At 42.9% G+C, this 12,971-nt stretch overlaps 1 protein-coding gene across 2 annotated transcripts in view; it reads right to left on the bottom strand.

Moving 5' to 3' along the window:
- Positions 1 to 12,971, bottom strand: part of grik2 (glutamate receptor, ionotropic, kainate 2) — a 264,962-nt gene that overhangs the window by 152,864 nt on the left and 99,127 nt on the right. For both annotated transcript variants that reach the window (XM_069655421.1, XM_069655422.1), the window contains one exon: positions 6,465 to 6,646. In XM_069655421.1, coding sequence (XP_069511522.1) covers positions 6,465 to 6,646 — 182 coding nt within the window. The remainder of the gene's footprint in view (positions 1 to 6,464; positions 6,647 to 12,971) is intronic.

Below are 12,971 nucleotides of genomic sequence, written 5' to 3'. Positions count from 1 at the left end.
TTACTATTACTTGTATTCTTTTGGTCTTTTATGCCCTTATTCACAGAGCAGACACAGAATAGTGTCAGAAACAGTGGAAGAGAGAGTGGAGGACGACACACGGCAAAGGGCCGAGCATGGGAGTGCCCACTATTCACTATTTATTTGACAACTAAGACGTACAGGCTGCGTTTCACTCAGGGGTAATATAAGTAGTTCAACCACACACACGTTGAGGCCTGCACACTGAACTCGTGGAAATATGTGACGTCTTCTTTTGAAATGGATTTTCATACAGGAGGCCGAACAGGAAACAGGAAATGTACGAACAAAGTAAGGGTGAATGAGATCAGGAAACTTGTCCGACTTTTTCAAGTTTTTCTCTTGGTTGGTAAAAAAAGAGGTTTGAGTTTCAGTTCCCAATGTGACTGTGAGACAGAGCGACTCTCAGGAGAGGAGACTCAGTCTGGAGCTAAAGATCCCAATTTACGAGTCAATCTATGTTCAAACCCTCGACTGCAGCCACGAGCAGAGAAACATGACATCCAATGACCAAGATGAGTTTCACTCACAGGTTTGAAGACTTTCAGAAGAATCTGATTCTTCGCATTAAAAGCAGCCAGCGGAGGAGGGATACCTGGATACCTTCCTGTGGTGATAATCCAGGCATCTCCTACTGGGAGGAAACCCCTGTGCAGACCCCGAACAGGCTCCAGGGATTACATACCCCCTGTGATCTCCCAGGAGGAGACGCAGCTGGGGAGGAGGTCGTCAGGGCTGCTTGGCTTTTGTCGAAAGTTAGCGCTGGGTGATCGAAACGATCTTGATAGAAGATCGTGATTAAACTGACACATGTATTGTGTTATCTACGGCCTCACGTAGCAGAAATAACAACAGCAGTGAGTCAGTCTGCATTTTTCTGCGTGCACATACGTAGCAGAGTGAGACATCTGCTTCCCACTGCACAGCTTTGTCTGAGCTGCAGGTAAAGAAGGTGGAAGAAAATGAAGAGAACTGAGCGGTAAGAAAGTGACACTGAAAGGGAACTCATGTAAACCTTCAGACATGAGGACAGTGTTGACGAAAATGGTGGCGATACATCAATGATATGGGCGTTATTAGCAGCTTACTGGGTATCCTGCATCCACCGAAAGATTGTTTGAGACACTGATATTTAACCTGAAATATTTGTGTGTGTGTGTGTGTTTAATGGTTTTAATACCTCGAAGAGAAAGCCTGTGAATAAGTTGGCTCCCATTTAACCTCTTTAGACTGTGCTAAAAATAAGCTGAACCCGTGGAACCAATCTGAGCTAACGTTAGCGGCAGCTCGGCTAGCCGCCCTTCCTGACGAGCGCTGGAGAGACGCTGAGATCAGCATTAATCTTTCCTTAAAATTTACCAAAATTAAAGCCATACAAATGTTTAAAATTAAACTTTAACAGTAACCCCCGGCCCGACCACATGCAGCTACATTTAAATTGATAGAAATGAAAACATTAGTTTCACAAGTTTGAAACACAGACCTGGAAACAGTAAAGCATCAAAGTACAGACGTGGTGACGTGTCAGTATACGGTTCAAAGCTCAGAGAAACTAAAGCATGAGCTGAATCAGGCACAGAGAGAGGGAGTGTTGATTAGTGAGTCTGCTGTGTTGCAGCTCTGTTTTAGTTCAGCTTTATTATATAAATGTAATTTTACATATAAATCTGACTGCTGCTGGTGTGTATGAGTCAGACTTTCCTCATCTGTGTCACCAAGCGACTGTAGTTATAACCCAACAGGTTCGATAACAGCAATGTGTTCTCATTTGCACCATAATCGAAGCAATCTGTCTGTAAAAACGCCGCCAGGAGATGAGATTTTAAAGTACAAGCACCTTGCTCTGTATTATTCTATTATCATCCAGACTGTGTGTGTGTGTGTGTGTGTGTGTGTGTGTGTGTGTGTGTGTGTGTGTGTGTGTGTGTGTGTGCCGGCTGCATGGCACTATATGCTGGTGTCAGACTCCTGCCTGCCGTGTCAGACTCACTAAACCAGTATGAATCACAGATTAGGGCTGTGTGGAGACGATGATTAAACAGGCAGGAGGATAATGGCTGCTGCTGCTTTCAGAGGGGAAACCTTGAGAAAGCCTCCAGCGTTTCATCTGAGGACCGTCCCACTCAGCGCTGACTCACGCTGCGGTTTCCTGGAACCTTGTGATGACAGGAGAGAGCCGGAAACCTTTTAGAGCTTTTGCATCCATATTTGAATTTTTTTACTGGAAACAAATCAATAGAGAAACATCCTGTTCAGTTTGATTTAAAACTTTGATTAAAGGTCTCAACAGGCCAGAAAAGGCAGCCTTGGATTTAGTTGTAGCACTAGTAGACCCAGTCAGATTCAACTTCATGCAAGTCGTGCTTTTACTGTATTTAATTTTAAAGTTACAATCTGCACTGGTCTAATTTTCCCAGACTGACCTGCAGTGTAGATTGTAACTTTAAAATTAAAATTAGACAACCCTGAAAAAAACAGCAACTTTTCAACGTTATTTGCTGGACTGTTTCTGAAGCCTGTGTCAAATGTTCTGACTGTACAGTTATTAGCACTTAAGCCAGAGATAGACTTGCTTTTAACTACGTGTTCTTGTGCCCATGATGGCTGCCAAACACTCCCTGCGTCTGTTTGGAGCATCTGCTGTGCACGTCCTCAAAAAAACCTGCTACTGGACGCAAGATGCAGTCTGCACATGAGCAGTAGGGGCAGTGTAGAGCCAGAGGGCATGTGACAGGGTCAACACAGCAGCAGGGACAACGATGGCAGAAAGTTCTGAAGACAAGCTGATAGACCAAGTCCACAATGATCCACATCTGTACGATGTGTCGTTGCCACTGCACAGAGACAAACATGCCTGTCAAACAGCTGCAGGGTCGGACGGAGCAGACGGTGCGTTCTGTCCACCGAACACAGAAGCTGTTTCTGCTGTGATCTCAGAGTGAACATCACAGTAACCTCCTCGACCGTCTCCATGTCTGTTATTTACATCCCGCACATACGGTAGTTGCATGTGGCCTGAGCCCTCTGGTGCGCCCTCTAGAGGTATCCTCCGGTAACACACGTAGTGCAGAGACAAGTATGTGAACTATTATGTTCCTCACACAGCTGGTTGTGTACGTGAACACAGGGTTAAAAAGCGGTTATATCTCAAGCCTTACGCTCCAGTAGTTGGCATGTGTTCATGTATGTTTGGGTGTTACGGCCGCCTACACCTCCCTGTGTGTGGCTTAACCTTTTGGAGTGTTGCGAGTGCAGTTGAGTCGAGTGTGCCCCTCTAGCTCAGAGCATCAGAGAAGAGAATTAACCGACTCTACCTTCATGAGCTTGGCCTGCTTGTTATTCGGCACGCAGTCCTGACACCAATCAGCTCCCCACTGTGCCCCTCTCATGTGCCCCTTTGTTGTGTGTTGATCTGTTTAAGTTAGTGTGGTTTTATTTCAGGGTTTTTTCAGTGAAGAACAAGTTTATTCTAGTTTAGTTTAGAGTCCTGTTTCTGTTACATTCTGCATTGACTCGAGCTGAATCCCCAGGCCAGTTTTCACATTTTCAGTTGTAATTTTCTTTCTTTGTTCAGTAAATAACTTTGTTGGGTTTTATGTTGCTTACCTTTCCCCCACGGGCCAGGTCGTAACACTGGGACACTCGTGATCATACTCTCGCTCTCTGAAAACAGTGTAGTAGGCATTTAGATAATTATTCTAGCTCGTGTTCGTTTTATGGAACGTTCAGTGATGTGAGGTTTAGAAAAAGATCAGGGTTTGGGCTAAGATAAAAATGCAACATTGTATTTTGGTCTCACAGAGAACACAGCAGTCTCCTGGGTGAAAGAGAAACAGCTTCACTGTGATGGATACAGAGCTTGCCAAAGCGTGCACTGATACATCCTGCATAACCACGTTTATCATGGTGAAATATTCTCTTGTTCCTCGAATGGCTGCTTAAGGCTGTCTCCAGCAGTGAGTCAGTCCCCACAGAGCTGCATGTTAAAACTTTACAGCAGATAGAAACATGTAGTGAAGATCACTTGTTTCTCCTTTCCTCATCACTGATTGGTCACTGGTTGCTTGCACTCTTTGCACTCCTCGTTAGTCTGATTGAATCCACCTGGTCACTCCTTAGTTAAAGACACACTCTTTCACCTTCACACGGGGCCGCACAAGAATGGTGAGGTGGTGTTGGGTGTTAGTTTGACTCATTGTTCTAATATTATGTTTGTCTTAAATATGAAACATCTCGTGTGTTTTTCCCTTTTATTGAACCCAGTTACGTGTGCAATGCACTCTGAAAAAATAAACCTTATTAAAGCTACCTGAAGTTTCCTGGCTGATGGCGGTGGTGATAGTCAACCTCTTAAGAACTTCCGGAACAGCTGGATGCAGGAACAAAATCTCGTCATGTCCTTAAGATAGCTGTCGCCTCGTTTTCATTCAAACACCCAGTGAACCTTCACATGTTTTCAATATACAGCTGGAAAATTAAGAGCCCACTCCAAATGTTCCTTAAATCAGCGTCTCTCTCTACACATCATGGCCGCCCAATCCAGATCTGAACCTCATTAAAACCTCCTGAAAGTGATCAAGAGGAAGATGGATGGTCACGAGCCATCGAACAAAGCCGAGCTGCTCCAAGAGCGGCCGAACGTCACCCAGCAGCTCTGAGACAGACTGGAGGAGAGCATGCAGAGATGCATGACAGCTGTGATTAAAAACCAGGTTATTCACCAGATATTGATCTGTGAACTCTTCCTGAGTTAAAACATTAGTATTCTGTTGTTTAAGCATGAACTTGTTTTCTTTGCATTATTTGAGCTCTGAAAAACATCTTTTTTTTTCTTAACCAGTCGACATTTTCTGCAGATAAAAGACCTCAATAAGAATATCTCATTTGGAAGTAGAGAAATGTTTACAATAAAACAAAAGTTCATTTTACACAAACTTATAACATTTGGAATCTGAGCAGATTTATTTTTTTCTTCTGCAACAAAATATATTTCCTCCTTTATATTCAGACTTTCAGCTGTTTTTTTTTCAGTTATGGATTTTAATTAAATTTCACACTTTGTGTATGTGTGCTGTTTGTGTGTCATTTACCACGTTGAGTTCAAATCTTTGACAAAGTCCCCCCTGCCAGCCTTTGTGATCTATTCCATTCACATCAGCCTCCTTACCGGAGCGTCTTGTTGTTCTCCTTGTTGTTTCTACAGAATATTGGGGGGTAATGAAGAGTGCTTTGGATCTGTGATTTATTGGTGTGTCGTGTAATGTGAAAATCAAAACAGGACAGTTAAGTCTTTCATTACCTCCCATTAGCAGGGTTTCTCTCTGACATTATTAATGAAAGGAGTCCTTGACCTTCCCCAGCAATCTCGCGCTCAGGCATTGATTAAAAACCCTGGGAGAGTGACAGAGTGCTGGGGGTGAATCATGTTGTCTTTAATATTTGATAAATCCTGCAAGCAGGGGAAATATGAAGGCCTGTTAATTGAGTTACTTGTCGCAGAGTTCCTCTTTTATTCCAGACGCCATTTTTCATGGAAAAGGCATTGTGTGAAAAACAGAGGAGAGAGTCGGAGTCAAACGTACAAGCTACCTGCTCCCTGCAGGGTGTATATTAAAGCACCACCAGCTGCAGTGAGATGCATTTCTGAAGACAGATCTTTAAACAAGGTCGATAAATTTTACTTTTCTTTCAGGAATAACAATCAGCGAACCTTTTTACCCGACTGTTTCTCTTATCAGAGCTGAAAATCCTCTGAAATGGCGCACACACGCCATCATGGGAGATAAAGCTAATTTATGAGCCGTATTAAAATAGCTCTGTGTGACTGACAGGTCCTTAAGGCAGTGAGAGGTAGGTTTTACTCACTGAAACTCTCTGATCCCCTAAATCTATAGACTAAAGAGGCATGTAATGTGTGAAAGCTGTGACCAGTTTGCTGCTAAATTGACTCATTTTGGATTAAAGCTGAAATCTTTGCTGTGCGGTGTTGAACTGGGTTAAAGGATAAATACATTGAGCCTGTGCAGAAGTCACAGAGGGTAAAGAAGTATTTTTTCCCCCGTACAGTGAACGCAACACTCCCTGGTGATAAGTCCGGCATCCCCTCTGATCCACAGAGAGAAGGAGCTGTGGGCGAAGTCTGCTCAACGTGTCGGGGCAGCGAGTCACTTTAAAAGCCCGCTATCTCCACATCTTTGATCAAACCATCATCTTGTGATCATCATCATAAGATTAGCATCGCTCTGAGACTAATGGTGTTATTATCTTGAGATATCAAACATTGTTTTCCTGTGATCTTCATGTAAATGTGTCATTATCACCACATAAAAGACTGCTGTATTTCACGGTCTGTCCGAGAAGATTCCATCACCCGAAAGAGGAAGATCACTCGAATGATTGATGCATAGATCTATACATACGAAACTGCACACACACACACACACCTGCTTCAGAATCCCAGCAGCCATCTCGTGGCCACAGTCGAAGATGATGTGGAACTCCTTCCCCCTCTTCATCTCCTTCAGCAGCGGCTTAGCATCCTTGGTGTCTGCGGGCAGCTGCCGGATCTTTAGCCGGATGTTGTAGCGGGACGGCGCCTTTATGAGTTCCTGCAACCGAATCAAACCTGCAGGGAGGCAAAGAAACAACACGGGAACTTAATGTTGTGTGTTGTGTAGTCCTGCTTCCATGAGGACAATAGTTCTAAAAGGACATTTCAAATATGTTTATCTTTCCACAGTGATGGAGGTAACAACTGCTCCTGCTTCCTTTGGCTGGTTATAATTAGAGCGAGGACGAGGAAGCTGCAGGGAGATATTTCTGTTGTAATGAAATCCATTCCTCCTCGACACCTCGCTGCCCTCGCCTGTCCTAAAAACAAGATTTCTCTTTCACTGTCTTATTTCCTCTTTCCGTCTCTTTCTCTGTCCTCATCTGATATTACCCACAATGCATCTGAACCGTCTGCATCGCCTCAGTATAAGCACATTCATACAACTAAACAAATATTCCTACAAACAAACAGACACATCTCGATACTGTAAGTGACCTGACATCATCGTTCATCATGGATCACACCGACTCTGAGCTCACTATTGATCCTGTCTCTCTGCCGCTCGCACTGTGTGTGTGTGTGTGTGTGTGTGTGTGTGTGTGTGTGTGTGTGTGTGTGCGTGTGTGCATGCGTGTGTGTGTGTGTGATGTAAAAATCAACCTTAGTGGGGAAACTGACTCACACTTCAACAAATCATGGACGTCTTCATTCTGATAGCTGAGCTTTTCCTGTGCTGTTCACTTTTGTCTTTCAGAAGCTCATTTTTGAATGTAAATGTGCGAAACCAGCCAAGCAGGACGTTTGTTTTCCTTTTTTTTTAATTGATATTTAGATTTATTTCAACATGTAATATGTAGTGTTTTGTTCAGATGACCTGGCATGTAGTGAGCCTCAAGGTCGTCTCATTTCAGTTCGGCCTCAGCGTCTACACAGGCTACGAATGACTCGTCCTCCGTGACCGCGTCCTTTGAAGGCTGCAGCCCCTGATTTGAGACGCAGCTACTCTGTCTCTCGTGTTGCTTTACTTCCTTCCTTTGTTTCTTTTCCTGCCTTTGTAAGCCCCGCCCTCAATGTTTTCACCTGTGTTTGATTACCCTTAGTGTATTTAATCTTTGTCTTCCTGTTTCTTTGCCAGTTCGTCTTTTGTCAACCCCTTTGTCTATCGTCATGAAACCTTTGGTGAAACTTCCATTAATCTTTCGTTAAACTTTTGTTAAACCCTCCGCATGTGACCCGTGTTCCTCCTGTGGAGTGTAGATGCTCCTTGTGGCTGCTTGTGTTTTCTCCTGTTTTAGTTGGATATTAAACTGGACCTTTGTTGGACTCCCTGGATATTTCTTTTCAGTCAGCCTTTTTATTTTGCCTTTGGTGTTGATTAAATCTCCTAAAGTCTGCATTTGGGTCCTTTCCTTTTCTGTTGAATATCAAACATGACACTTTGTTAGGTTCGGGCAAAATAAAACGTCTACATTGCCTCATGGTTTCTTAAAAATAAAATAGATGTCCATGTTGACGATGTCATGCATTATATATTTTTTAAGAGTTCACTTCCTGTTTGTGTTTTCATAATCTGTCCTGTCGTCTGTTTTACTTGTTTTTCAAGTATCAAAGAACAAAACACAGAAATTACAACACTAGCATAAACACCAGTCTCTGCATGGAAAACGTATTTACCTCATAGCACCTAGTGTATGTGAAATAGACTATAGGGATCAGAGAGTATCACTATAATTAATACCGTCCTGCCTAAAAATAAACAGTGACTGCTTCATTTGAATACAGAGCTCATTTAAAATCCTCCTCCACTCGCCCACTCCGGCTGCTGACACTGCTTTAAGTACCTCCGTCAGGTGTCGGCCCGTACTTCTTCATTCACACAATGAAAACCATAAAACACGTATAAGATCATTTCATGTCACTGCTAACTGATTAGTGTGCGTCGTGATCCTGCCCTCTGTCTCTAATGTAAAACAAATAGTGACGACAGATGCTATTTTAAATACCAGTCCGGTATCGTTTCTCCTGTCTACACACACACACACACGCTCTAAACTATCACAGCAGCCTCATGTGTGTTGCCTACAGGCCACCGTCCCCAGCTGTTCGGCCTGTGGTGTTATTTGTTTACTTCCTGCTTCCAGATGAGTGCGCGGCACTGTGGGAAACCCGCTCGCAGACCGCTGGGGTGTCAGCGGCGTGTTGCTGCTTTTCATTAGATCAAATACACTGATGATGATATCCCCAGAGTGCTGACCTGTGAGACACCAGCACGGTTGCATTTAACCATCGCGTGACAAAGTGGCTCCTCAGCTGTGCTTTAAAACGTGTCAGCTGGTCGCAGAAACAGGAACAAACTGAAACACAGCTGTGCCCGTGAGCCTCCAGTAAACATGGCTCTGCCCAAATACATGTTCATAATTTGAGAGGGAAGAAAGCTGCATAAAAAAGTCGAATTATTGGGTACTGGTTGTATCCATCCATGAGAGAGAAAATGACTCTAATTCCCTTTATTTGTTCAAGTTTGGTCAATAAAGCTGAATTCGAAAGAACTCAAAATTCACCCATGACAGAAGAAAGTGAAAATTCAAATATGGTTGTGACTGCAAAGATGGATCCTTGAAATATTTTCAACCCAGCAGCACAAAAGATCTACTGTCTGCAAAGTTTCAAGGTGAGAACCCTACATGAGGGTTTAACCAGTTCAGTATGTAAATAAATGTGAAACATGGTAACAACATCACCTTCCTTTACTGAGTTATAACGTTTAAGTATGGTGAAAAAACTGACCGTTTTTACTTCTTGAGTTGTAGCCAAAAAACATGTGTCGTGAGGCGACAGTGACCTTTGCCCTTGGCCACATTTTGTAATCAGCTCACCCCTGAGTTTAAGTGAACTATTGTGCTGATATGAAGATGTTCCCTCCAGATGATTCTTAGATGCAGTCACAAGAATGGGACAGACAGACAATAAGAAAATGTGAGTTATTGTCTACTGCCTTAAATAGCTATATATTATAGGTGGAAAGATCGGCCTGTAGGAACCCAGCTTTAACAAAAACAAATGTACTCTGGATGGGCCTCTTGGTTGTTTGTCTCTAAAGAAATATTACACATTTTTGGGAAAAGGCATATTTGCTTTCTGACTGTGATTTTAAGATTGATTGACAGCTCTGGAAAAATTAAGAGACCACTTTAAAAATCTGTTTTTCTCTGGTTCTTCTATTTATAGGATTGTGTTTGTGTAAAATGAACTTTAGTTTTATTCTGAACAACATTTCTCCTACTTCCAGATCAAATATTCTCATTGAGGTCTTTTGTTTGCAGAATATCACGACTAAGAAAACCAAAAGATGCTCTCTTAATGTTTTCCGGAGCTGTAACGACCTGAGGTCTGAGTAGAGCTGGAGTCCTGGGCTTTGGCTTCAGACTGAAAGCTGGGGGACACTGGCCAGAGTGTGTGATGTTAACTAACCTGATCTGACACGACACACCTTTTAGTCAGTGCCTACAAAACCATCACACATCTTTATTCTTATGAATGAGTTAAATCTGATCATTCCTGCTTCGATAGATTTAATTAATCTATATTTTCTGCCTAGAACAGATCTTGACTATAAAAAAACATCTGATTAGTTATCATGTCTGATTGTATTACGTTGACACCACGTGTCATTTAAACCGCCCAATTCTCAAAACAGAAGAAATTAAAAATAAATGGTGGTCATGTTTGAAAGAAAACTGTCCATATTTGACTTTATTAAATCACAAATTCTACTACATGTTTCTTGGCAGCCATTATCTCTGCCATCACGTTACGCTGCACAAACAAACCCCTCTCATGTTCTCTCTCTGGTTCAGACGAATGTCAATTTGAGACTTTGCACCTCAGTTTGGTATTGTAGTAATTTTAGAAGCTATTTAATGACTTATTTTGATCATTTTGGGCAAAGGAGGGGCACATGCTCCTCCTTCAATCCGGTCAGTGGCATCTGATCTACTGTACATGACAGAAGGACAGACGCAGGGACAGATGGACCCACGCTGATCCATTTAGTCCCTCCCATGATTTCACTGAGGGGGCCACCATGAGGGACAAACTCTCAATGTGAGCGAGCAGGATGAGCAGAGGTCCTCCAACATGGCTGCAACCTCAGGCAGCAGTAATGGCAAAGTTGGAAACATAATTGTTGTTACTGAAGTAGAGGTACAGATAAGTAGTGTCCTGCAGTAACAGTGCAGCGTCCAGGCTGTGAAATGTCCTCAGTATAAAGTAAGACGTGTCCATATGAAGGGCATTTCTGTTTCTGTGCTAAGCTAACTGAAGCTAACCTCATATCAAACTGAAATCATGTGAAAATAATGAACATTAACTTTGCTCCAGTGTGTAAATCAGTTGGATGGGGAATGTGTTGCTGCTGGTCGTCGGCCATGTTGGCTGCTTCACTTTCATCCATGTGGCTCCAAGTTGAAGGATAGTTAGACTGTGTGTGTGTGCGGCTACGGAAGATCATCCTCATCATCCTTTAGCAAATTATTTTAGAAACTGTAATATTTGGACTGTTGGCATGTAAAGGGTGTTCTTTGTATTTGTTCCTTTTTGTGTATATGTGGGAAATGCTATCATGCTAGCAACATAGCCGCAGCTAGCTTAGCCTAGCCCTTTGCCAGCAGCGTCCAGTGAGACCTGTGCTTACACTGGGTTTGTTTGTTTGATTTAATAAACATTGTCTTTTAACTCACTTCACTACATGGACTCCATATTTAAATACTTTTAAACTACTACTTTTTATTGTCTTTGTGTGTTTATGTTGTAAATATCTATGACGTCTAAAGAATGATTGTTTATGTGTTTAATGTGGTTATTTGTATGATTGTTTGCACTTTATAACTAACCTTCTCTTCCAACAATATTTCATGTTTTGAACAGTGTGTTATTGAAGCTTTCTGCTCAGCTGCTTTGTTTAAATGCCCAACAGCCTGTAGAAAGGACGTCTGTGATTGTAGACTGAAACCAGCCTGTTTGCTTTTAATTAAATCAGCATATTTTGTTCCAAATTAGCTTCATTTTGATTTCCCCTTGGTCACCTAACATTAATTAGCATGTTATTAAATTAATTTCTTTATTTCTTGCTTTATAATAGGACCTGTACTTTCTGTCGGTGTTAAAATAAAACAAAAATAAGTAGATGACATGACATGAAAACATCAGGTATATGAGCGTGATCTATACAACCTTTAAAACCACGTCCTATATCAGATTAGGTCCTCTGCATCATGTCACAGTGTCTTCATGGACGTAGAACGATGAGCTGAATGTTATATATGCAGGAATATAAGTGCGCAAGAGAGCAAAGTGTGTGTGTGTGTGTGTGTGTTTGTGTGTTGACTTGAGTCCAATCTCATACGAGCGCTTGATGTTGCGTGAGCTGTCTTCAGAGAGAGAAACAGCTTCCGCTGCTGGAGCAGCAATCTGTGTTTTACGGTTAGTTAGTTAACATCGATAAAAGCAGCCCGACACATCTGAGTGCTGCACTCGCTCATCATAAACACATGTCAGAGCACCTCTCCGGCTCTCCCGCTCACTCTGAAGACGTCTCTCCTTCCATTCTGCATGGATGAATCCTCCTTCATACCTTTCCAAAATCTACAGCCACAGCCCACTGGGAGTCTGGGGGAGATTTCTGGAGTGGTAGAAAAGAGGGGTGTCAGCACTGATCAGTATTGACGGCGTTTAATGCGCGGCGACTGCTCTAGGATCCATATTTAACTCTGCATGAATATTTCATCTCCTCTAAGCGTTTATTAGGGGCCGTCTGGGAGTCTCCTGAGCGTAAAACAGATCGGCCCGCCTGTGATAAATATCCTTGTGAGGGAACAGCCCCTCAAGCATTCCCTCCTTACTCCCCTTTGAGTGCATCACAGACGACAAGGAAGAACAGGTCCTTTTACTGGGCTGCTCAATCATCATCGGCCGCAAAGACATTTAAGTGATTCCCCCAGACGGCCGGTCCGCAGCGCTGCATGATGGGAAAAATGAGTCACTCAGCTGCAGACTTCCCCAGGTCAAGGTTAATGTGACCCTCGCCACATCAACGGGCTTATTTATGTTCAATTAAACGCGCTGAACACGTTGGAGAAAGATTAAAGCAGGCTCGCGGTCAAAGGTTGCAACAGTTTTCAGGAATGTGGAGGCAGAACATGCATGCTGCTGCTCCGGCTGTAAATAAACCTCTGCGTGTGAATGTGGGCCAGTCGCAACAGCAGAGACTGTCTGTGTTATTAGATACACCATAGTTCTCTCAGCACTAAATCATCTGTGCCGAAAAGAGTCTGTTCCCCGAGCCAGCACTCTATTTTTCTGCAATTAACTGCACCCTTCACATATCTACTCTCCCCAC

The sequence above is a fragment of the Semicossyphus pulcher genome, unplaced genomic scaffold (assembly GCF_022749685.1).
Source record: "Semicossyphus pulcher isolate SPU_LCO1_2020_fin unplaced genomic scaffold, fSemPul1.0.p SCAF_9, whole genome shotgun sequence".
NCBI lineage: Eukaryota > Metazoa > Chordata > Actinopteri > Labriformes > Labridae > Semicossyphus > Semicossyphus pulcher.
Note: the sequence above shows the minus strand (reverse complement) of the source record. Positions and strands in the feature narration are given on the sequence as shown.